General features: G+C 38.9%; 1 protein-coding gene across 6 annotated transcripts in view; it reads left to right on the top strand.

Moving 5' to 3' along the window:
- dst (dystonin) overlaps window positions 1–17,491 on the top strand; it is a 273,589-nt gene that overhangs the window by 237,483 nt on the left and 18,615 nt on the right. For all 6 annotated transcript variants that reach the window (XM_037538377.1, XM_037538378.1, XM_037538379.1 and 3 more), the window contains 14 exons: window positions 1,629–1,757; window positions 2,558–2,728; window positions 4,747–4,902; window positions 5,841–6,047; window positions 6,253–6,372; window positions 8,270–8,439; window positions 9,663–9,822; window positions 11,546–11,740; window positions 12,111–12,239; window positions 14,060–14,203; window positions 15,730–15,918; window positions 16,025–16,154; window positions 16,901–17,064; window positions 17,159–17,321. In XM_037538377.1, the coding sequence (XP_037394274.1) occupies window positions 1,629–1,757; window positions 2,558–2,728; window positions 4,747–4,902; window positions 5,841–6,047; window positions 6,253–6,372; window positions 8,270–8,439; window positions 9,663–9,822; window positions 11,546–11,740; window positions 12,111–12,239; window positions 14,060–14,203; window positions 15,730–15,918; window positions 16,025–16,154; window positions 16,901–17,064; window positions 17,159–17,321 (2,227 nt within the window). The remainder of the gene's footprint in view (window positions 1–1,628; window positions 1,758–2,557; window positions 2,729–4,746; window positions 4,903–5,840; window positions 6,048–6,252; window positions 6,373–8,269; window positions 8,440–9,662; window positions 9,823–11,545; window positions 11,741–12,110; window positions 12,240–14,059; window positions 14,204–15,729; window positions 15,919–16,024; window positions 16,155–16,900; window positions 17,065–17,158; window positions 17,322–17,491) is intronic.

The following is a 17,491-nucleotide window of genomic DNA, read 5'->3' as shown; positions in this document are numbered from 1 at the left end:
TTGCTGAAGTTAACTTGCCAAATCAGCTTAATGGTGAGGTAACATCACACTGCTGAATGGTTTCAGGAGGAGTGGATGACATAAACCTAGCTAATGTTACTGAAATTCCGTGCCTTAATGGTATAGATAGATAAAACCTTTGTTGGAGAGAGGGGTACCGAAATCGGAAACAAAGTTGGTTTCTTTCTTCCTTACCTTTCAAGCAGTGGATGCAAAAAAGGCTACTATCTATAAATCATCATTGCAACTGACACAATCAGCTACCACTTTGTTTTTGTCTGAAATGGATGTATAACATGAGGAAGAGAAAAGAGATATTTTACTAATTACAGCTCAAGCAGCAACTGTTGGAGTCCAAGCACTACCTGTCATATGGAGCCACTAGACCTTTTAGCAGACAGAGCACAAATGATGGGCCACGTTTTTTAGAATGACCTAAACCAAAATACCTAAAAGCAGTATAGTTTTTACATGATGTGCTAATCACAGTGAACTACATAATTCAGCAACAACGGAACAACTTGTTTCCCTGTATTTGCTACTTGCTAGTAGCATTTAACTTAATAAACAATTGTTTGTTTCCCATCAGACAGTGCACAAACCAGAGCCAGGTTTAATCATCAGTGACAGGTGGGATTCTGAGAGCTGTGGTGATTTTACTGTGCAGTTTACATCAGACAGTCCTTGTAACTGTGCAGAGTGCCTGAAACTGAAACTCACTGAAATACTGGAGATGCACCAATACCACTTTTTCTCCTTCCGATATGGATATCTGATCCTTTAGTATCAGCCGATTCCAAGTACTGTTACCGATACTAACTGTATCTAACCTAACTTACTGATATTTATACTATTACATTTTCTAAAGATTTTGTTTTGGTAAAATCTATATTCTGTGTCACAAATAAAATATGCTTAGCTTGGATAGATGGCATTTACTTCATGGATTTTATTTACTATATGCTTAAGAAAGCTTTTTTTAAATTTGCTGTATATATGTAGTATTTACTATTATGTAATTAGTAATAAGAAGCATGTTTAACTCATAAATTGCTTTGTGGTGTCAGTCATAGGTATCAGTACCACATCACCGATACCAATACTGCATTAAAGTGCCCGTATCGGCGCCCATAACCAATACAGTATCGGTATTGGTGCAACACTACAATACAATAAAAACTCTTATTCAGTGTATATCAAACCACAGCATCTGCCGTTAGAACCAGCCGCTATTAGTGAACTAGTAAAGAAATACTTTAACAGTATTCATATTTTCTTAGTATACTTCATATACTTAGTATTTATATATTTAGTTTGTAAACATCTTTTTTTTGCAAGAAAGGTTATACAATTATATATTTACATATATTTTAGATTTTATATTAATTTGAAGCTAAAATATACATATATAAATATATTTAGTTATTCATACAAACTGCGTCTACCGCCTGCATTTACTGACTCAGACACCATTGTCCTCGCTGGGAAGCCACACAAACAGGCCTTTTTTATTCACCCTGGATTAATAAGAGAAACATCCATTTTTAAAACTTCTTTTCACCCCCTGAAGCCTCCGCTAATGAGTCTGTGGAGTCTATTGTGACGACGCTTGCTGTATTGTGTTCTAGGCCCAAGGTTTCCATGGTGAGATTGAAGATATGCAGCAATGGCTGAAAGACACAGAACGTCAGCTGTTAGCATCAAAGGCGGTTGGAGGCTTACCAGACACGGCCCGCGAGCAGCTTAACGCCCATCTGGTATGTATTTAAGACCCCGAGAGGCTGTTACAGATGGCGAGCTTAGTTCAAGCACACTCAATTTCATTTACAGTGTTGTTTTTATGAACAATAGTAAACAGAAAATAAAACTGCATTAATAATTAGCAGCACTATTTAGCACTACTTAGGTCAGCTGAGCCGACAGTGGGGGTGTAAAACTGTGTTTTGTTTAAAGCCAGACTCTGAGCCTTTCGCACGCTTCATTACATCATTATTAAAACCCCAGCTAATAAATCAGAATAATCAGAAAAATACAGCTTTTAGCTGCAGTGGTTATACATAAAGATGATGGTAAGCATAAGAATCAGTCCAGTGGTGGGAGGTGGGATCACATTATCTCACTGTTTACAATAGAATAATGTCTGACATCCGTTAGGACAATCATAATATTGACCACTGTAAATCATTGCTAAACAAATGTTTGTCATTTTGTTTTACATTGATGCTGTTTTCCATAGATAGTCTCATGCAAACTATTTTATTACATCAGCTTATTGTAGTATAAAGGTATGTTATGATTAAAAGTATAATAATAATAATAATAATAATAGGGCAAGCATATTTTTCAATAGGACTGTTTTAGTTACACTTTATTACTGTTATATTTACATTCACTACATTCAAGCTTCATTGTCATGTATAAAAGGTTTTATATATATATATATATATATAATCTAAATTATATTAACAATAATAAGACCATGATAGTCATTATTATTATTATTATTATTACTGTCCATAAACCCAGTGTGTACTCTCTGCCATGTCTGTGTATATAGGAGCTGTGCAGTGCAATGGAGGCGAAGGAGGAACTGTATCAGCAGCTTCTTCAGAGAGGTCAGCAGCTGATAGCCCTGACACCAGAGGGCCAGGACAGCACCACCGAGCAGGACCTCCACAACCTGCAGGAGAAGTGGGAGTGTGTGCAGGCCAAGGTGGCCGAGAGGAAGGTGGGTGCTATGAGGAACCACCTCAGCGTCCCAGGTGCCAGCATGGCCCAGCATGTTGTGGCTTCAGATCCCACAAATGGAAATGGCTTGTCATGCTGATCCATGTCTGATTCCAGAGCTGTGAACTGTGGTGATGTCAGTGAGGATGTGGTCAGAGGGGGCGTTGGGAGTCTGTATGAAACAAACTGGGCTGTTCTGTGAAGTCAGACATGTGCCTGCAGATTACTGAGTGGCATTTCAAGCTGAGGAGAGAAGAGAAAATAACGTGTGACTGGGTTCAGACATGCTCTTTACCCAAAACTTCTCCATGATGTATGGCCTCAGGACTTAGGCTTCACTTCTGGATACAAACTTTACAGTGTTTGCTACATAAATTTTACTCCAAGTTTTACGTTCAGTTTTTGGGTTTGATTTATAACATTAGGTTGATTACAAAAAGTTAAAAAGTTTAGAATCATGTACTGCATTAATTATTTGTGTTAGTTTATAAAACAATGTAAATTTAATCTATAACCTAGACACCAATAGGTATTTTTGATGGTTTATTCAATATATCAAAACATTTAAGATATTTTACACTGTCATTTTTATACTTTAATTATCTGTCCACAGTATTTTATGTCAACTTATGTACCTCAAGATTTGATCATGTTGTATGTTAATATTATTACAACATTATTGATGTTCTACAGGTTTCTCAGTGCCTTTAGAATCATTTACAGCTCTGTTCAGGATTCTGGACACATCTAAATTTACAGTTTAGGTTTCCTAGCTTGCTACTAATTATTGTAAGTACTAGAAAAACAAATTTATTATCTATTTATTTAAACTTAATTTTATTCATTTGCATGGACTGAGCTACTGAGCTGTTGTTAGGGGTTTATGTTGGTTGAGCAGCAGCTGAAATGCAGCTTGGTGATATGACTGGTGTGGAACTGTGCAGAACAGAGGTGTAACCACTGCTCCATAGATTGTTGTTGGGGTAGGAGAGTCAGAGTGCACATTATGTTGCAGTGCATGCTGGGTGAAGATTACGATTAAGTGACCCTTATTAGTCCCACAAAGGGGAAATTTCACCTCTGCATTTTCACCCATCCGTGCAGTGAAACACTAGTGAGCACACTTGCCCAGAGCGGTGGGCAGCACCATCTGCAGTGCCCAGGGAGCAGTTGGGGGTTAGGTGTCTTGCTCAAGGGCACTTCAGTCACGTCAGCTCAGGGGATCGTTCCAGCGACTTTCCGGTCACAAGGCTGGTTCCCTAACTACCACCCCATGACAGCCCCGAAACCTGGGCTCGTCTGGGATTTGAACCCAGGACCTTTGCGCCCACAGCGAGAATCATTCCCCTAGAACAATGAGCCTTGTGTTTGGCACATGGGGTGTATACAATGGAAGTATTTAAACCTTTTTTATCTCTCAGTTGTGCAGTTTTGACAGTCTTCTGTCAGCTGTGTGCGGCTGTGGAGTTCAGAGACGCTGTGTGGAGCAGAGCTGGCTGTGGCCCATTTAGTGAAGGCTGACGTCTCTGTCCTACACATTGCCATTGACCTCTGAACACCTCCTTTAAAGATAAACCAAATTTTCCATTTCGTTCAAGCACAAACTTCTGTGATGTTTCAGCATTTTTTAAATTTCTGGCATTTCCACACTGGCATTTTCAAACTGTGCATATAAGAGGTGGATGAAAAACTGAGATTCAAAACTTTTGAAGTGATTCCAAACTTTTCAACAGCAGTGCACAAGTGTCTGTAAGGCTTGTGAGGTGAGCTTTCACTGGAGAAAGCTGTCCTGCTATTTCCAGATGGCTGTGTGAGTCAGCCTGTAACATTGAATCAGAGGATAATGATCCTGTATTTGTGGTTACAGGAGAAACATTTCTTCTTCACATCCTCTTTCGTTTACCATTAGGTGGGTTGAGATAGGGACTTCCTCACTGTTTAGTCACAAAGAGATGCTGATGTTGATTTCCATTGTAGTGTAACTATGACTAAAGCTCCATGTGTGGTTGTTTTGCGTAGGGGAAACTTGAGGAGGCGTTAGCAATGGCCACAGATTTCCACAACTCCCTGCAGGACTTCATAAACTGGCTGACCCAAGCTGAGCAAACCCTGACCATGGTGTCTCCAGCTTCCCTCATCCTGGAGACTATTCTGTTCCAGATAGATGAGCATAAGGTATTTCTATGCAAGACTGTTGTTAAGAATATGAATCAGCAACATCCTGTAATCAAGTACACATACGTAATTCTGTGCTGAATTCATTTACTTCATTTCCAGTCAAAACAGCTATTAAGTACACATTAATACATTTTTAAAACACATTTCAGAAGAGATTAGATCAAATTGAAGGAAAACAACAAAACTGGAGAAAATAGGCCTCCTAACAACCACATGGAAGAGCTAATCCCAAAACTGCTCCCATCAGATAAACAGCACTTAAAGCTTTCACCTTTGAGAGAGAGGAGAAAATCAAGCTGCTTCAGATCTGAAAACATCCACAGGTGTTTCTGTCCATCCTTCCACTGTGAGAAGACCACTCAGCACTGTGGGTCTGAAAGGATGTGTAGCTGATCAAGAAGAACCTCGCTGAGAAAAGGAGACGGACACATCAAACAAAGAAGCTGAATGATGGACTGACCACCCCAGAGCCCAGACCTCAACACCACTGAATATGTTTGGTTACTTTAGAAAAAGTCTGCAGATTCTTTGAGGAACTGAAAGTGAGTCTCCTGAAAAGAACAGAAGCTGGAATGAAGGTGAAGAGTGACTCACTGAACACTGAAAAAATAATATATTTAGTTGAGTTGAAACTAAAAAAAGAATATCTTGTATTTAATGGTGTTTTGACTGGAATGCAGTAAATGAAAGTCTCTGGTCTCTGACTTTTGCACAGCGCTGTATTAATGTTTTCCATTTCCAGATAATGACTCTGCCTGCTCTGATATCTCTGAGCTACATTATCGAAGTCCACTTAGTCAGGAAACCTCTGCTCTGGCCAAATAACATTTGGCTTTGGCCCATTTGGTTCCATTCCAAACTCAGCAGTTCATGTACAATCACCATTTTCTGAGCTCAGAATGATTTCCCCTCCACTAAACTTCTTCTCCCTGCAGGTGTTTGTGACAGAGGTGAACTCACACCGGGATCAGATCATCGAGCTCGATAAGACGGGCACCCATCTGAAGTACTTCAGCCAGAAGCAGGACGTGGTGCTGATTAAGAACCTGCTGCTGAGTGTGCAGAGCCGCTGGGAGAAGGTGGTACAGCGCTCGGTGGAGCGAGGACGCCTGCTGGACGACGCCAGGAAGCGTGCCAAACAGGTGACAAACCTCACCTGGGCTATAATTGGTCAAATTATAGTATTTTTACTCAATATAGTGTCTAGGAGGGCTAATTATGTTGATAATGAATTGCTCTATCAACTATTATTCAATAGCTAACTAAACCATTATGCCTTCTGTAGTTTCAGGTTTACAGGCACAGATATTATATTAGAGTGATCCTCCTGTCGTTGTCTCCCTGTAGTTCCATGAGAGCTGGACTAAGCTGATGGAGTGGCTGGAGGAGTCAGAAAGGGCTCTAGACTCAGAGCTGGAGATTGCCAACGATCCTGACAAGATCAAAATGCAGCTGGCTCAGCATAAGGTTTTCCCACTATTTTCCTAAATAATGACAGTCTTCCAGATCTGTGGCGCCTTGTGTTGCTTTTATGCATTTCTTTTAACTCATGCACCAGACATCTGCAGAAACACAGTAAACCATGTCCGGACAAGGTGTGAATCACGGAAAACCAGCTGCTCTCTTCATCGCAGCCATTGTGTTATTCTTCAGCTATGACTCACAAAGGAAGTATCACACCGCCACAGTGGCAGTAATTCGGTGTTAATCCTGACTGCAGTATGATTTAAACTGGGGGAATCATCCATGGCGAACCCCACATTAGCATCAGCATTAGAGATTCTGGGGCTTCCATAATGCCATAATAATCCCTCCCTGTGCTGGATAAATAGGCCAAGCCCTGATCTCTGATACTTCTAATCCAGGGCAACTGAAGGAATGCTGGAAATGTGGGACCCCCCAACAGACACGTTCTCATCTGTTTTTTTTGACAGAGCGAAAGAGTCTGATCGAATTGTCTTTGTTTATGTACAGCAAAATATCAGGAAACGCTCCTTGAGGATGGCACTGTACAGAAAATCATGCCTCATATCTACACATCAGTGGCCTAGTAGAATTAATATTATGTTGAAGTCTCTCATATTTATGATTGTATGCAAAGTTTGAGGACCCTTAGTTAAATTACGTGTTCTTTGTTTAAAAATAAAAATAAGTTAACATGGAATCTTTTTAACCTACTGAGGAAAAAATAAAACCTGAAATCTGGTCTGTGTTATTGCACATTTTATACTTTATGTTTTCCAATATATACAGAAATATGTTATATTTAAGTGTGTTCTCTGTAGAGGATGTGTTAACTTCTAATTTCTTTACTTAGAAATTCAACAATAACATGTAATTTGACCAGGGGGGGGCTAAATGTTTTCATCCTGCTATATCAGCTAATGCTAATGCATAAAATATTTATAAACTCTAGATTAGCATTATAATATAACATTTATTCTATAGAGGTATAAATGCAAAGTACAATAACTACATTGTCAGATAATGGTCAAACTTCTGTCCAATGCATGTGTATAGATATATACTTTCAACAAGGTTTTGGAAACATTCCTCAGAGATTTTGTTTGGTTATTTGAGTTACTGTTGCTTTTCTATCATCTGGAACCAGTCTGCCCATTCTCCTCTGACGTCTCACATCAACAAGGCATTTTCATCCACACAACTGCCGCTCACTGGATATTTTCTCTTTTTCGGACCGTTCTCTGTAAACTCTAGAGATGGTTGTGCGTGAAAATCCCAGTAGATCAGCAGTTTCTGAAATACTCAGATATATATATATATATAGAGAGCCTGAGAATAAGATGTTATGACACATCTAATAATGATGCAAAGCTTTGCAATATAGAGTGTATGTATATATAACATACACATTGTTTATTACATTATTCATATTATTCAAGTTTCTCCAGTTTTAAGAATATGATCATGAGCTAAAGCTGCTGGTGACAATTTTAATTTTGACGATATTACATTTTTTTTTCAGATAAGTTTTATCAGCTTTCATCAGTTATCTAAATTTTTAGCTTCTTAAAAACGGTATTGACCACAAGATTTTCTAATCAGCCAGCCCTGCTTGGAAGTCTGTCTGCTAATTCAAATAATGCATCTCTCATCCTCCTCCTTTCCTCCAAAAGGAGCATGACTCAGTGTTGTTCACAGTATAGAAGAGAGAACAGTGCCATATAATTAACAGCTCAGCAGTGTGGACTCCATTCTCTGTTGACTCAGTTAACAGGGAAGCAGGGTAGTGTCTAACTCCATTTGCCCACCTGTCAACCTGTACTGGAACAAGTTCCAGTCTGTTTGTCCTTGAACTGAGCCTCAATGTTAACTCTGACTCCCTGTTGTTGGGCTGTTACAGGAGTTCCAGAAGGCTCTGGGTGGAAAGCACTCTGTGTACGATACCACCAGCCGCACCGGCCGAGCACTGAAGGACAAAACCTCCTTGCAGGATGACAACCAGAAACTGGATGACATGCTTTGTGAACTCAGGGATAAATGGGACACAGTGTGTGGCAAATCTGTCGAGAGGTACGTCTGCGTGTCTCGGCTGGAGATTACTTTAACTTACCTTCACACAGAAATGACTATCTTTTATGTGGTAAGTATGGCCAGCCCTTCTCCTGGAGATCTACTGACCCTCTAGAGTTCCAAACCTAATCTATCTTGCCTGATTCACATGAAGAGACTGGGAACAAGAGATGTCGATTCATGCAAGCCCAAATCGAGTACTGAGTCTCTGGGGCAGGGTTGCCAGGTTGGGTAAATTTCCTGCAAACTGGTTGGATTTAGGTTGAATTTAATTAGAGGGAGGGGTGTTCATTTACAGTTTGAGCTAAGCTTTGAAGGAAGGTAGATCTCCAAGACAAGAGTTAGGCAGGCTGAGGCCTTTTAAAACTGCAGTTAGTAAAAGCTAATTAAGTTTATTGTTTATTCTGAGTAAATGAATGATAATTTTTCTTCTCTACGGTTCATTTCTCTGCTTTTGGAACAAAACCTTGTATCTTCGTTTTTGTTGTTTTTCAGTTTTTGACGTAATTTGAAAATGCCTGTAGCTCTTTACACTGTGTGTAAGGTTCATGATGAATGGACCAAAAGAAACAACACAAAATGACTTGGAAAAATGTCTGGTTCCATTGACTAAAGTAGGTTTTTTCCTTCTTTTGTAAAGTTACCATTTTGGAGATATGAGGTTTTGTTCTGACAACAGTGATATATAACAGTTGTGGCCATGGCAAGTTTATGTATATAACCATTGTTCATATACAAGGTTGACAAAAAATTTGAATAAAAATTTGAATTAAAACACAATAACAAAGCTAAGTAAGTGTAATGAAGATAAAGTCATGAACATAGAAAAATAAATATTCTATGTTCATTCTATGTTCAGTAATAAAGTGCTAGAAAGACGAGTCTAAAAGGCACAGGTATAGATAGACCAGGTATGTTTTTAGTCTTCATTTGAAGATGCACACATCTGACAACGTCTAGGAGTTCATATTTATATAAACACATTTATAATTGTTTCCTGTTATGAAATTCATTTTTCTAATGTGTGGTTCTAAAGTATATAGCATTTCTATTAAGACAGATACGTTTGTAATTATTGCTGTTGCAAATGTGGCTTTATTTATATGTTTATTTTGATTAACTGACATTTTTCTTCTCTATAGTTAATATGTAAAATTTCTGTTACGTTTGTAATCTTATTTGGAGAATGTGAGCATGTGACTCAACGTGGCCTTTTCTCACAGGCAGAACAAGCTGGAGGAAGCTTTGCTGTTTTCAGGCCAGTTCACAGATGCTTTGCAGGCTCTGATCGACTGGCTTTATAAAGTAGAACCGCAGCTGGCAGAAGACCAGCCCGTGCACGGAGATATTGACTTGGTGCTGAACCTCATCGACAGCCACAAGGTACTTTTCCTGTCGAGAATTTAGTTCAGGCAGCACAACAAGCAGAAAGGGCTTTCTTAACAGGCCAAACACCTGATTAAATTGATTAATCGTTTGAACAGGGATTACTAATTATAGGATTTCCTTGAGGATTTCCCAGCAGACCATAGTGTTGAAACATTCCTTCAAAATCTCTCGTCATCCCCACCCTCCTGTCCTGGGGCTCTATTTTGGGCCTTCTGGGTTCTTTTCTTGCAGCTCTTGGCCACAGTGAAATGTAATTATGGCACGAGAATAGACGTTTCTCTCCCCCTGCTGTTTGTCCGAGTGTGTAATGTGGACAAGCCTCCTGGTTTCAATTAAAGAAGACAGCTGAACTCAGTCACTGCACAAAACCTCTTCTTCTCTTGTAGTCCCTCCTCCAGATGAGCTGCTTTCAGCCTGTCTGAAGGCAAAATGCAGCTTGTGGGTTCAGCTGATCGAATCAAGGGCCTTGGCCTCATATCACTGATTCTCTAGTGTTTGTAGACACTTCCAGTCACGTTAGTGCCATTTCCTTCCAATCAGTGCTGACTGAATTCTGTTTATCTTGGAATGGACTTACAATCTAAAGTGTGACTTCTGCCAAAATACGTGACCCTGGTATCTCTGTGGCCATCGGCGCTGTAGGAATGTCACACAGTATTAACCCACCGTGTCCTGCTCTCACAAAGCCTTATTGTGTGTTAGCTAATGCAGGTGTGATGGTGGAGAAGAGTGACATAAAGGGTAGATTTGGCTGAGCGTCCAAACCATTTATCAATGACTGCTATATTGCCTAAGTCCATGTCAGCTACTTCAGAGCTGTATCTAGCACTTATTTCAGTTGTGTAGGTTTCAGAATTACTCTGACTGCTTAGCTGCTGCTCTCAGGTCTGATATAAACTTATGTGCCAATTGTAAGCAGCATGTACCAGGGTTATTATAGCTAGTATTACTATTACTAAAATGAAAATTACCCATTTAAAAATGTGCTTTTCACTGTAATAATGTAAAAATCAGTTTTACAAAAACATGAAAATCAAAACTAAAATGTCTACAGCAAAAATAACCAAAATGAAACAGAATTACTGAGTTTTTCAGTTTTTCAGTGCATAAATGAGAGTTTAGAAGTGGGTCCAATAAAGCTGGAGCCGAGCCAAGCTGAGCTTAGTCTACTGTTGAGTTCATTTTATTCCGACCTTAACGAACACCTGCTGTCACAGTCATACTAAAACACACTCATACTAAAAACTAAAACTGAAACTAAATAAAAACTAAACAAGGCCTTTAAAACCAAAATGAAAACACAGACAGACAGACAGACAGATAGACAGATACCACAAACACAATGTCAGCCACGTAAGCCAGTGTTCCCAGGGTAAAACATGCAGTGTGTGTAATGATGCAGCACAGCTTTATCTTTTTAGCAAACATGACTTGAGAAAAAAAGCTGCCTCGTGCTGCTTCACCCAGAATATTCTGAAGCAAGTCAGCCTATCAAGACAGATATAAGACATGCAGATTCACAGAGACACTGTTTATGAGACACATGCGCTTTCCTTGTGTGCATCTTAAAGCCAAGATGTAATCTATCTGCAATTCGTGATGCTGCTGTCAGTTTGCCTCAAGCCCAGTGGAGCCCTGATACAGCTTCACCACTTATCCTGGTTGAAATGACTAAAACTGCTCTGACTGCAGGACTGTTGTGTGTGTCGTGTCACAGGTATTTCAGAAGGAGCTGGGGAAGAGGACGGGTTCCGTTCAGGCTCTGAAGCGCTCGGCCCGTGAGCTGATTGAGAACAGCCATGATGACTCATCGTGGGTGAAAGTTCAGATGCAGGAGCTGAGCACGCGCTGGGAGACGGTGTGCGCCCTCTCAGTGTCCAAACAGACTCGGCTGGAGCAGGCCCTGTGTCAGGTACAGCGCTCTCTGCACCGTCACACTAAAGCTGACCTAAGCCAAACACAAATGCAGTAGTATGTCCTGTCTTGAACAGTGATGGTAGCTGGACATATTAGAATAAACCCTTGATCCTGCGTTCACACCAGCAGCAATGCGACAAGGCGTCCAGGGGTCGTTGATTTTCAATGAGAGCTGGAATGAGAGGAGAGATTCTGAAACTAAAAATTGGCACCTTACAGGTTTATATAATGCTTCACATATGGTTTATGTGACTGAGGTACACATTCCTCAGGTGTAATTTATAATTCCTTGCTGACAAGCTGTGTTGCCTTATCCCAGTGTGGGATGTGTTATCTCAGTAGCTTATGTTCTCTGTGTTTCTCAGGCAGAGGAGTTCCACTCGACTGTCCACATTCTTCTGGAATGGCTGGCTGAAGCAGAACAGAGCCTCCGGTTCCATGGTTCCTTGCCTGATGATGAGGAAGCCCTCCGAAGTCTCATCGAGCAGCACAAAGTATGATTACGCTCACATCTCGTTTGTTTGTTAAAGTCAGTTTGTTTGGATGTTTGGCACCATTATCTTTTTTTTTTTTAAGCATTTTATTTATAGATTTTCTTTTGAGAGACAAGGTAAGAAAAAACAATCCCTTTATATCTCATCCCACCCCCTCAAGGCCATACATATACATGAACATAAAGGTGTATATAAAATGCAAAAATATATAAATATACGTAATGTGTATTACCTATAATCTGTGTATAATACAGTTAAATACACACATCTATACATATACATAATTATACACCAAGAAAAGAAAAAAATTAAGTAAAATACATAAATAAAATAAAATAATATGCAATAAAATACAATAGAGGGGACCAACACACATGATAAGTGCACACTGTTTTTGACCTGTATCATTCTGGACCAGGGACTATACTAAATTACTAATACCCTACCCTAGTTTATGCATCCCTGAATCTTGTTGGCTCATACAAATGTATAGAAAAAGACCATTATCTTTTTAAGTATCTTTTTAATTTGGTTTGGTTCATTTTTCATTGCATCAGCTAAAGCATTGGAACCCTTTAAAAGGTTTGTTGGTATAGTCAATGGAAAATATGTAAATTTGTTAATTAGAGATTAAATGTTTTTCAATTATATATCAGTAAACCAAAACTTATGCAACAACAGTTCTTTGCAGGAAATGGCGTCATTAGGTAAAGCATTTTCATCACTAAACTCTGAAACAGTCTGAGACTTACTCCTTTTTTATTATGGGGACAAGTCAAATGCTCACACCTTTCAGAATGACCGGATCAAAGAAAACGTTCAGTAGGTCTGTCCCAAACAAGGCACAATAAGGCCCAGTCCCATTTCTTCTTTTCAGCCCTGTTTTTGAGTGTCACCTTGCCCCCTTGCAACTGAGTTATATCTCTATGAAATGGGACCCTCAAATAAAGAGCAGTTACTAGTGCTGCTACGTAGCCGACCCTGCCAGTCTGTGATATGAAGCTGCAGTCAGATATTCGTTAGCTTCTTGTCCCATTCCATCTTAAATGGTGCAGCAGTTCTGATGCCAGAGATTCCAGAATGTAACTAGAGGTATGGGAAATCAGCATACTACTAGCATGTTTTTTTATGATTGTTATACAGAAAAGGAGCATAATACACTAAAACAACATTAAACTAAGATAATATAATGGTTGAAGTACATTTTTAATAGAGACCCCTCTATCTCAACTTGGGCCTAAGTTTCCTACTGAAACACCAGTGCACAAAGCGTACATGCACAGCATTTCCTCCCAAGTAACACTCACACATTTTCTCTTTCGTGGAAAAAGTTGTGTCATCAATGAGCAAATTTAAACAGCGATCTGGCAATAATAAAATTCTGGAACTGAATTTTCAATACAGTCACTTGCCAGAGTGATTATCACTCTGAGGCAGAACGTGTGTAAATATATTCGGCCGCAGCTCCATTCTTTCTTTCTTAAAACTGAGTTTGGAGATCTTCAGGCCAGCTCGTTCTGATGTGCCTATCAGGGCTGCCAGTAGAGTAACACAAACCATACATGGCCTCTCAAACTTTATGAACTAGCACGGGCCAAAGCAGGACTCAACCTCCATTATTGCATATCCCTTGAGTGTGATCTCATATTTGAACCAGAGACGGTTTGTTCCGAGTCCACATATTTCTCATCAGACATTATTCACACTGCACAGAATGTGGTGTGGTGGAAGGGAGAAGCCTGCTTGGAACCTCAGCGTAAATTCCCTTTGCTTTGTCTTTGTGGTGGCATTTGACTAACGAGAGCCTCTGCTCTGAACAGGAATTCATGAGGAAGCTGGAGGAGAAGAGAGTGGCTCTGGGCAAAGCCACCAGCATGGGCGAAGCTATCTTAGCCATCTGTCATCCGGACTCCATCACCACTGTCAAACACTGGAACACCATCATTAAAGCGCGCTTTGAAGAGGTCTCTGCTCATCTCACTAACCTAACACTCTTATATAAAGGGAGGATTTACATGTAGCACTTCTGTGACGGATTTAGCTTAATGCTCTGCCACTTTTTACACTGTACATTAAATTTCATAATGTGAGATTTTGTTATTACTCTATCTGTCAAAGAGTGCATAGTTATACCATATTTGTTACACCATGTATTTACCATGCATTCACAATATATAAATGGGTGTTTCTGCATCTGCTGGCACTTTTGGTAGTCCACATTTTATAGAAAACAGAATTTCATTTTAAGCTTACAAAATTAGCATATCGTCATATCGTCCAAAAACGATACTTCACAGGAGAAGGCAGAAATGTTATGCACTTTTAATGTAAGTTAATGTAAAAGTGATGTTATTCTATGCATTTTTGGAGTATTTCTCTCTGTCCATTCAATATGAAATTTCCACGCAGTGTAAAGGGAAGCTGGTGTGCTCAAATGACAGAACATTTAAATAAAAAAAAATTGCACTGTGGTGATATCATTTTAAAAAAATTATCTGAACCTAATTTGTCTTTACAGCTAATTTAATCTGAATTGAAATTTCAGCTGTTATGAGCTGATATGGTGAAGATATTTTCACTGTTCTTGAACATAATTGGTAAAATTCAATGTTGTGTTGAGTGTAAATAAGTAAAAACACTTCTGTGCATTTTATGCACAATTACCTGCTGTTTATCTGCTGAATTTAACATATTGTGAGTAGAACATGCAAATGTACTGTTTTATATATTTTTTCCCTATTGTGTTAAATATAGCAAAAAAAAAATAAGTTGTGTACTTAAATTTTCACATTTAAATTTGTCCACTGTAGAAGTGTTAGCTTATTCTCACTCTCCTATGGTTGAATATTAAAAGTTGATATTTACTTTTCTGCAAATCCAAGAAAACTTAGATTAGCACACACTTTACCACACTTTTACTTCATATGCTGTTGGAGTAATTCATGCTACCATGGAAAGTAGATTTTTTTGGCTTTGAAAAACTTTTATTTTAAATCATAAGGCCATATGACGAGACATATGTATAGACAAATGAACTGATCCACAGCAGTATTTATATTAAATAAGTTTTGATTTAACATCTATAGAGTGCAGTTTGAATTAAAAAGGTGTGATTTTATAATTACTTATGTCTCTTTATGCATTTAAAGATTCACAGAAATCACAGGTGTAGAACATGAACAAAACTGGTATTTTAACCCAAAATTTGCTCAACCAATCACATTAGCTCAGTATATATAGCAATAACTGTATATGTGAAAACATGTTATGCCACGAATAAAACCTTATTATGCTTTTATGCTAAAAAAAACAAAAACAAAAAACATATGAACATATATCCAAAAATGTACTGCTGGGACCTATAAATGCCCTTTGTGGCAGGAACACCCATATATCAATGCTTTTATATTAGTTCAATAATACTGAGCAACCCACTGTAAACCTGCCCTCAGTCTCATTCCTCTTGCTTCTCTGTTTTGCTGTTTGTCAGGTCACAGCATGGGCACGACAGCATCAGCAGAGGTTGGCCACTGCTCTCAGTGAGCTTCTGGCCACTCAGGAGCTGCTGGAGAGTCTACTGAGCTGGCTGCAGTGGGCCGAGACCACACTGACGGAGAACGACAAGGAAGTCTTGCCTCAGGAGATAGAGGAGGTCAAAGCACTCATCGCGGAGCATCAGGTACCATCAATACCTAATGCAACTCTTCATACTGACCACTGCTCATTCTAGTTTGATAAGGTGTTTGCTGTCATTAAACTAAAGCCCAGCAATTACGTTTATTCAGATCTTCATGGAGGAGATGACCAGGAAACAACCGGACGTGGATAAAGTTACTAAGACTCATAAGAGGAAAGCCACTGCAGATCCTCCTGTTCAGTCTCAAATTCCTGTGCTGGACAAAGGAAGAACTGGCCGTATGTTTCTTTACATCAAAATTTCTCAGATACATAAAAAATAATGCTTTAATAATCATTGTTGGGAAATTAGAGTGTAATAGCTGCAAACATACAGTATTAAATAGTATAAAATAAATAATCAAGATAAACACACTAAGAAGGATGTAATACAAGAAAACAAGAAAAGGTACATATAAAATAGGTAATGGAATATTAAAATAGTCTAAAAATAGTCTCTGAGTAAATTATTGCAGTTGATTTTAATGATAAAAATATTTAACCTGCCAACTTTTTTTTATTTACAGTAGTTTACTCAGACTTTTTATACTATTTTTATATCACATTGGCTTATATGTATCTTTCCTTAGTATTTAATTTTTCTTAGTGTATTTATCTTAATTTATTTATTGTCTACTGTATATTTGCTATTGTAGATGATTATATTGTTAAAAATGTAAACATTCAAATCTCATTTTCAACCAGACGCAAAAGCTGGGGTGCATTACATGTTTTATCTTCTAAGTGAAAATAAATGAATATAACCTTCACAGGCATTTCTGTATATGTTCAATGCACAATTACTGTTCACCTGATGAATGTATTACTGTAGTGAAAGTGAAACATAAAATGTGGTATAATAACTTTTACATACAACTGAACATTTGACAAAAGACATGCTACAGACCCACAGTTTAATGCATCGCTGAGAGCACCTAATGTTAAATAAAGTCAATTATTGGCTCATACTGTGTTTTTACAAACAGGGAAAAGATCCCCGACCCAGTCTGTGTATCCAACAGCAGCTCAGGCTCAAATTGAGACCAAGAACCCCCGCGTTAACCTGCTGGTCAGTAAGTGGCAGCAGGTTTGGCTTCTGGCCCTGGACAGGAGAAGAAAACTTAACGACGCTCTGGACCGACTGGAGGAGGTCAGTTAGACATTACAAAGCTGGCCTGAAGCTAGTAAAGACTAAGCATGATGTTCGTTTGCTCAAAACCCTCTTTTCTCCACTGTTTTCTCAGCTGAAAGAGTTTGCCAACTTTGACTTTGATGTCTGGAGGAAGCGCTACATGCGGTGGATGAACCACAAGAAGTCACGAGTCATGGACTTCTTCCGACGCATCGACAAGGACCAGGACGGCAAGGTCACCAGACAGGAGTTTATTGAAGGCATTCTTTCTTCAAGTGAGTAAATATGTCTTCGCTAGTTTTTAGGCTTAAACCAGACCAAGATCCAGATTAAATATGTCCACATAAAGAGGTTCTCCTATGTTCTACTGTGACTATGGTCTACACTGACCACCCTGAAAGGCATATGTATGAAAGGCATCTGTATGAAAGGCTCTTAAAATGTG

Source organism: Pygocentrus nattereri, chromosome 5 (genome assembly GCF_015220715.1).
Source record: "Pygocentrus nattereri isolate fPygNat1 chromosome 5, fPygNat1.pri, whole genome shotgun sequence".
In the NCBI taxonomy this organism is placed as follows: Eukaryota; Metazoa; Chordata; class Actinopteri; order Characiformes; family Serrasalmidae; genus Pygocentrus; species Pygocentrus nattereri.
This window is presented reverse-complemented; position numbering and strand designations above follow the sequence as displayed.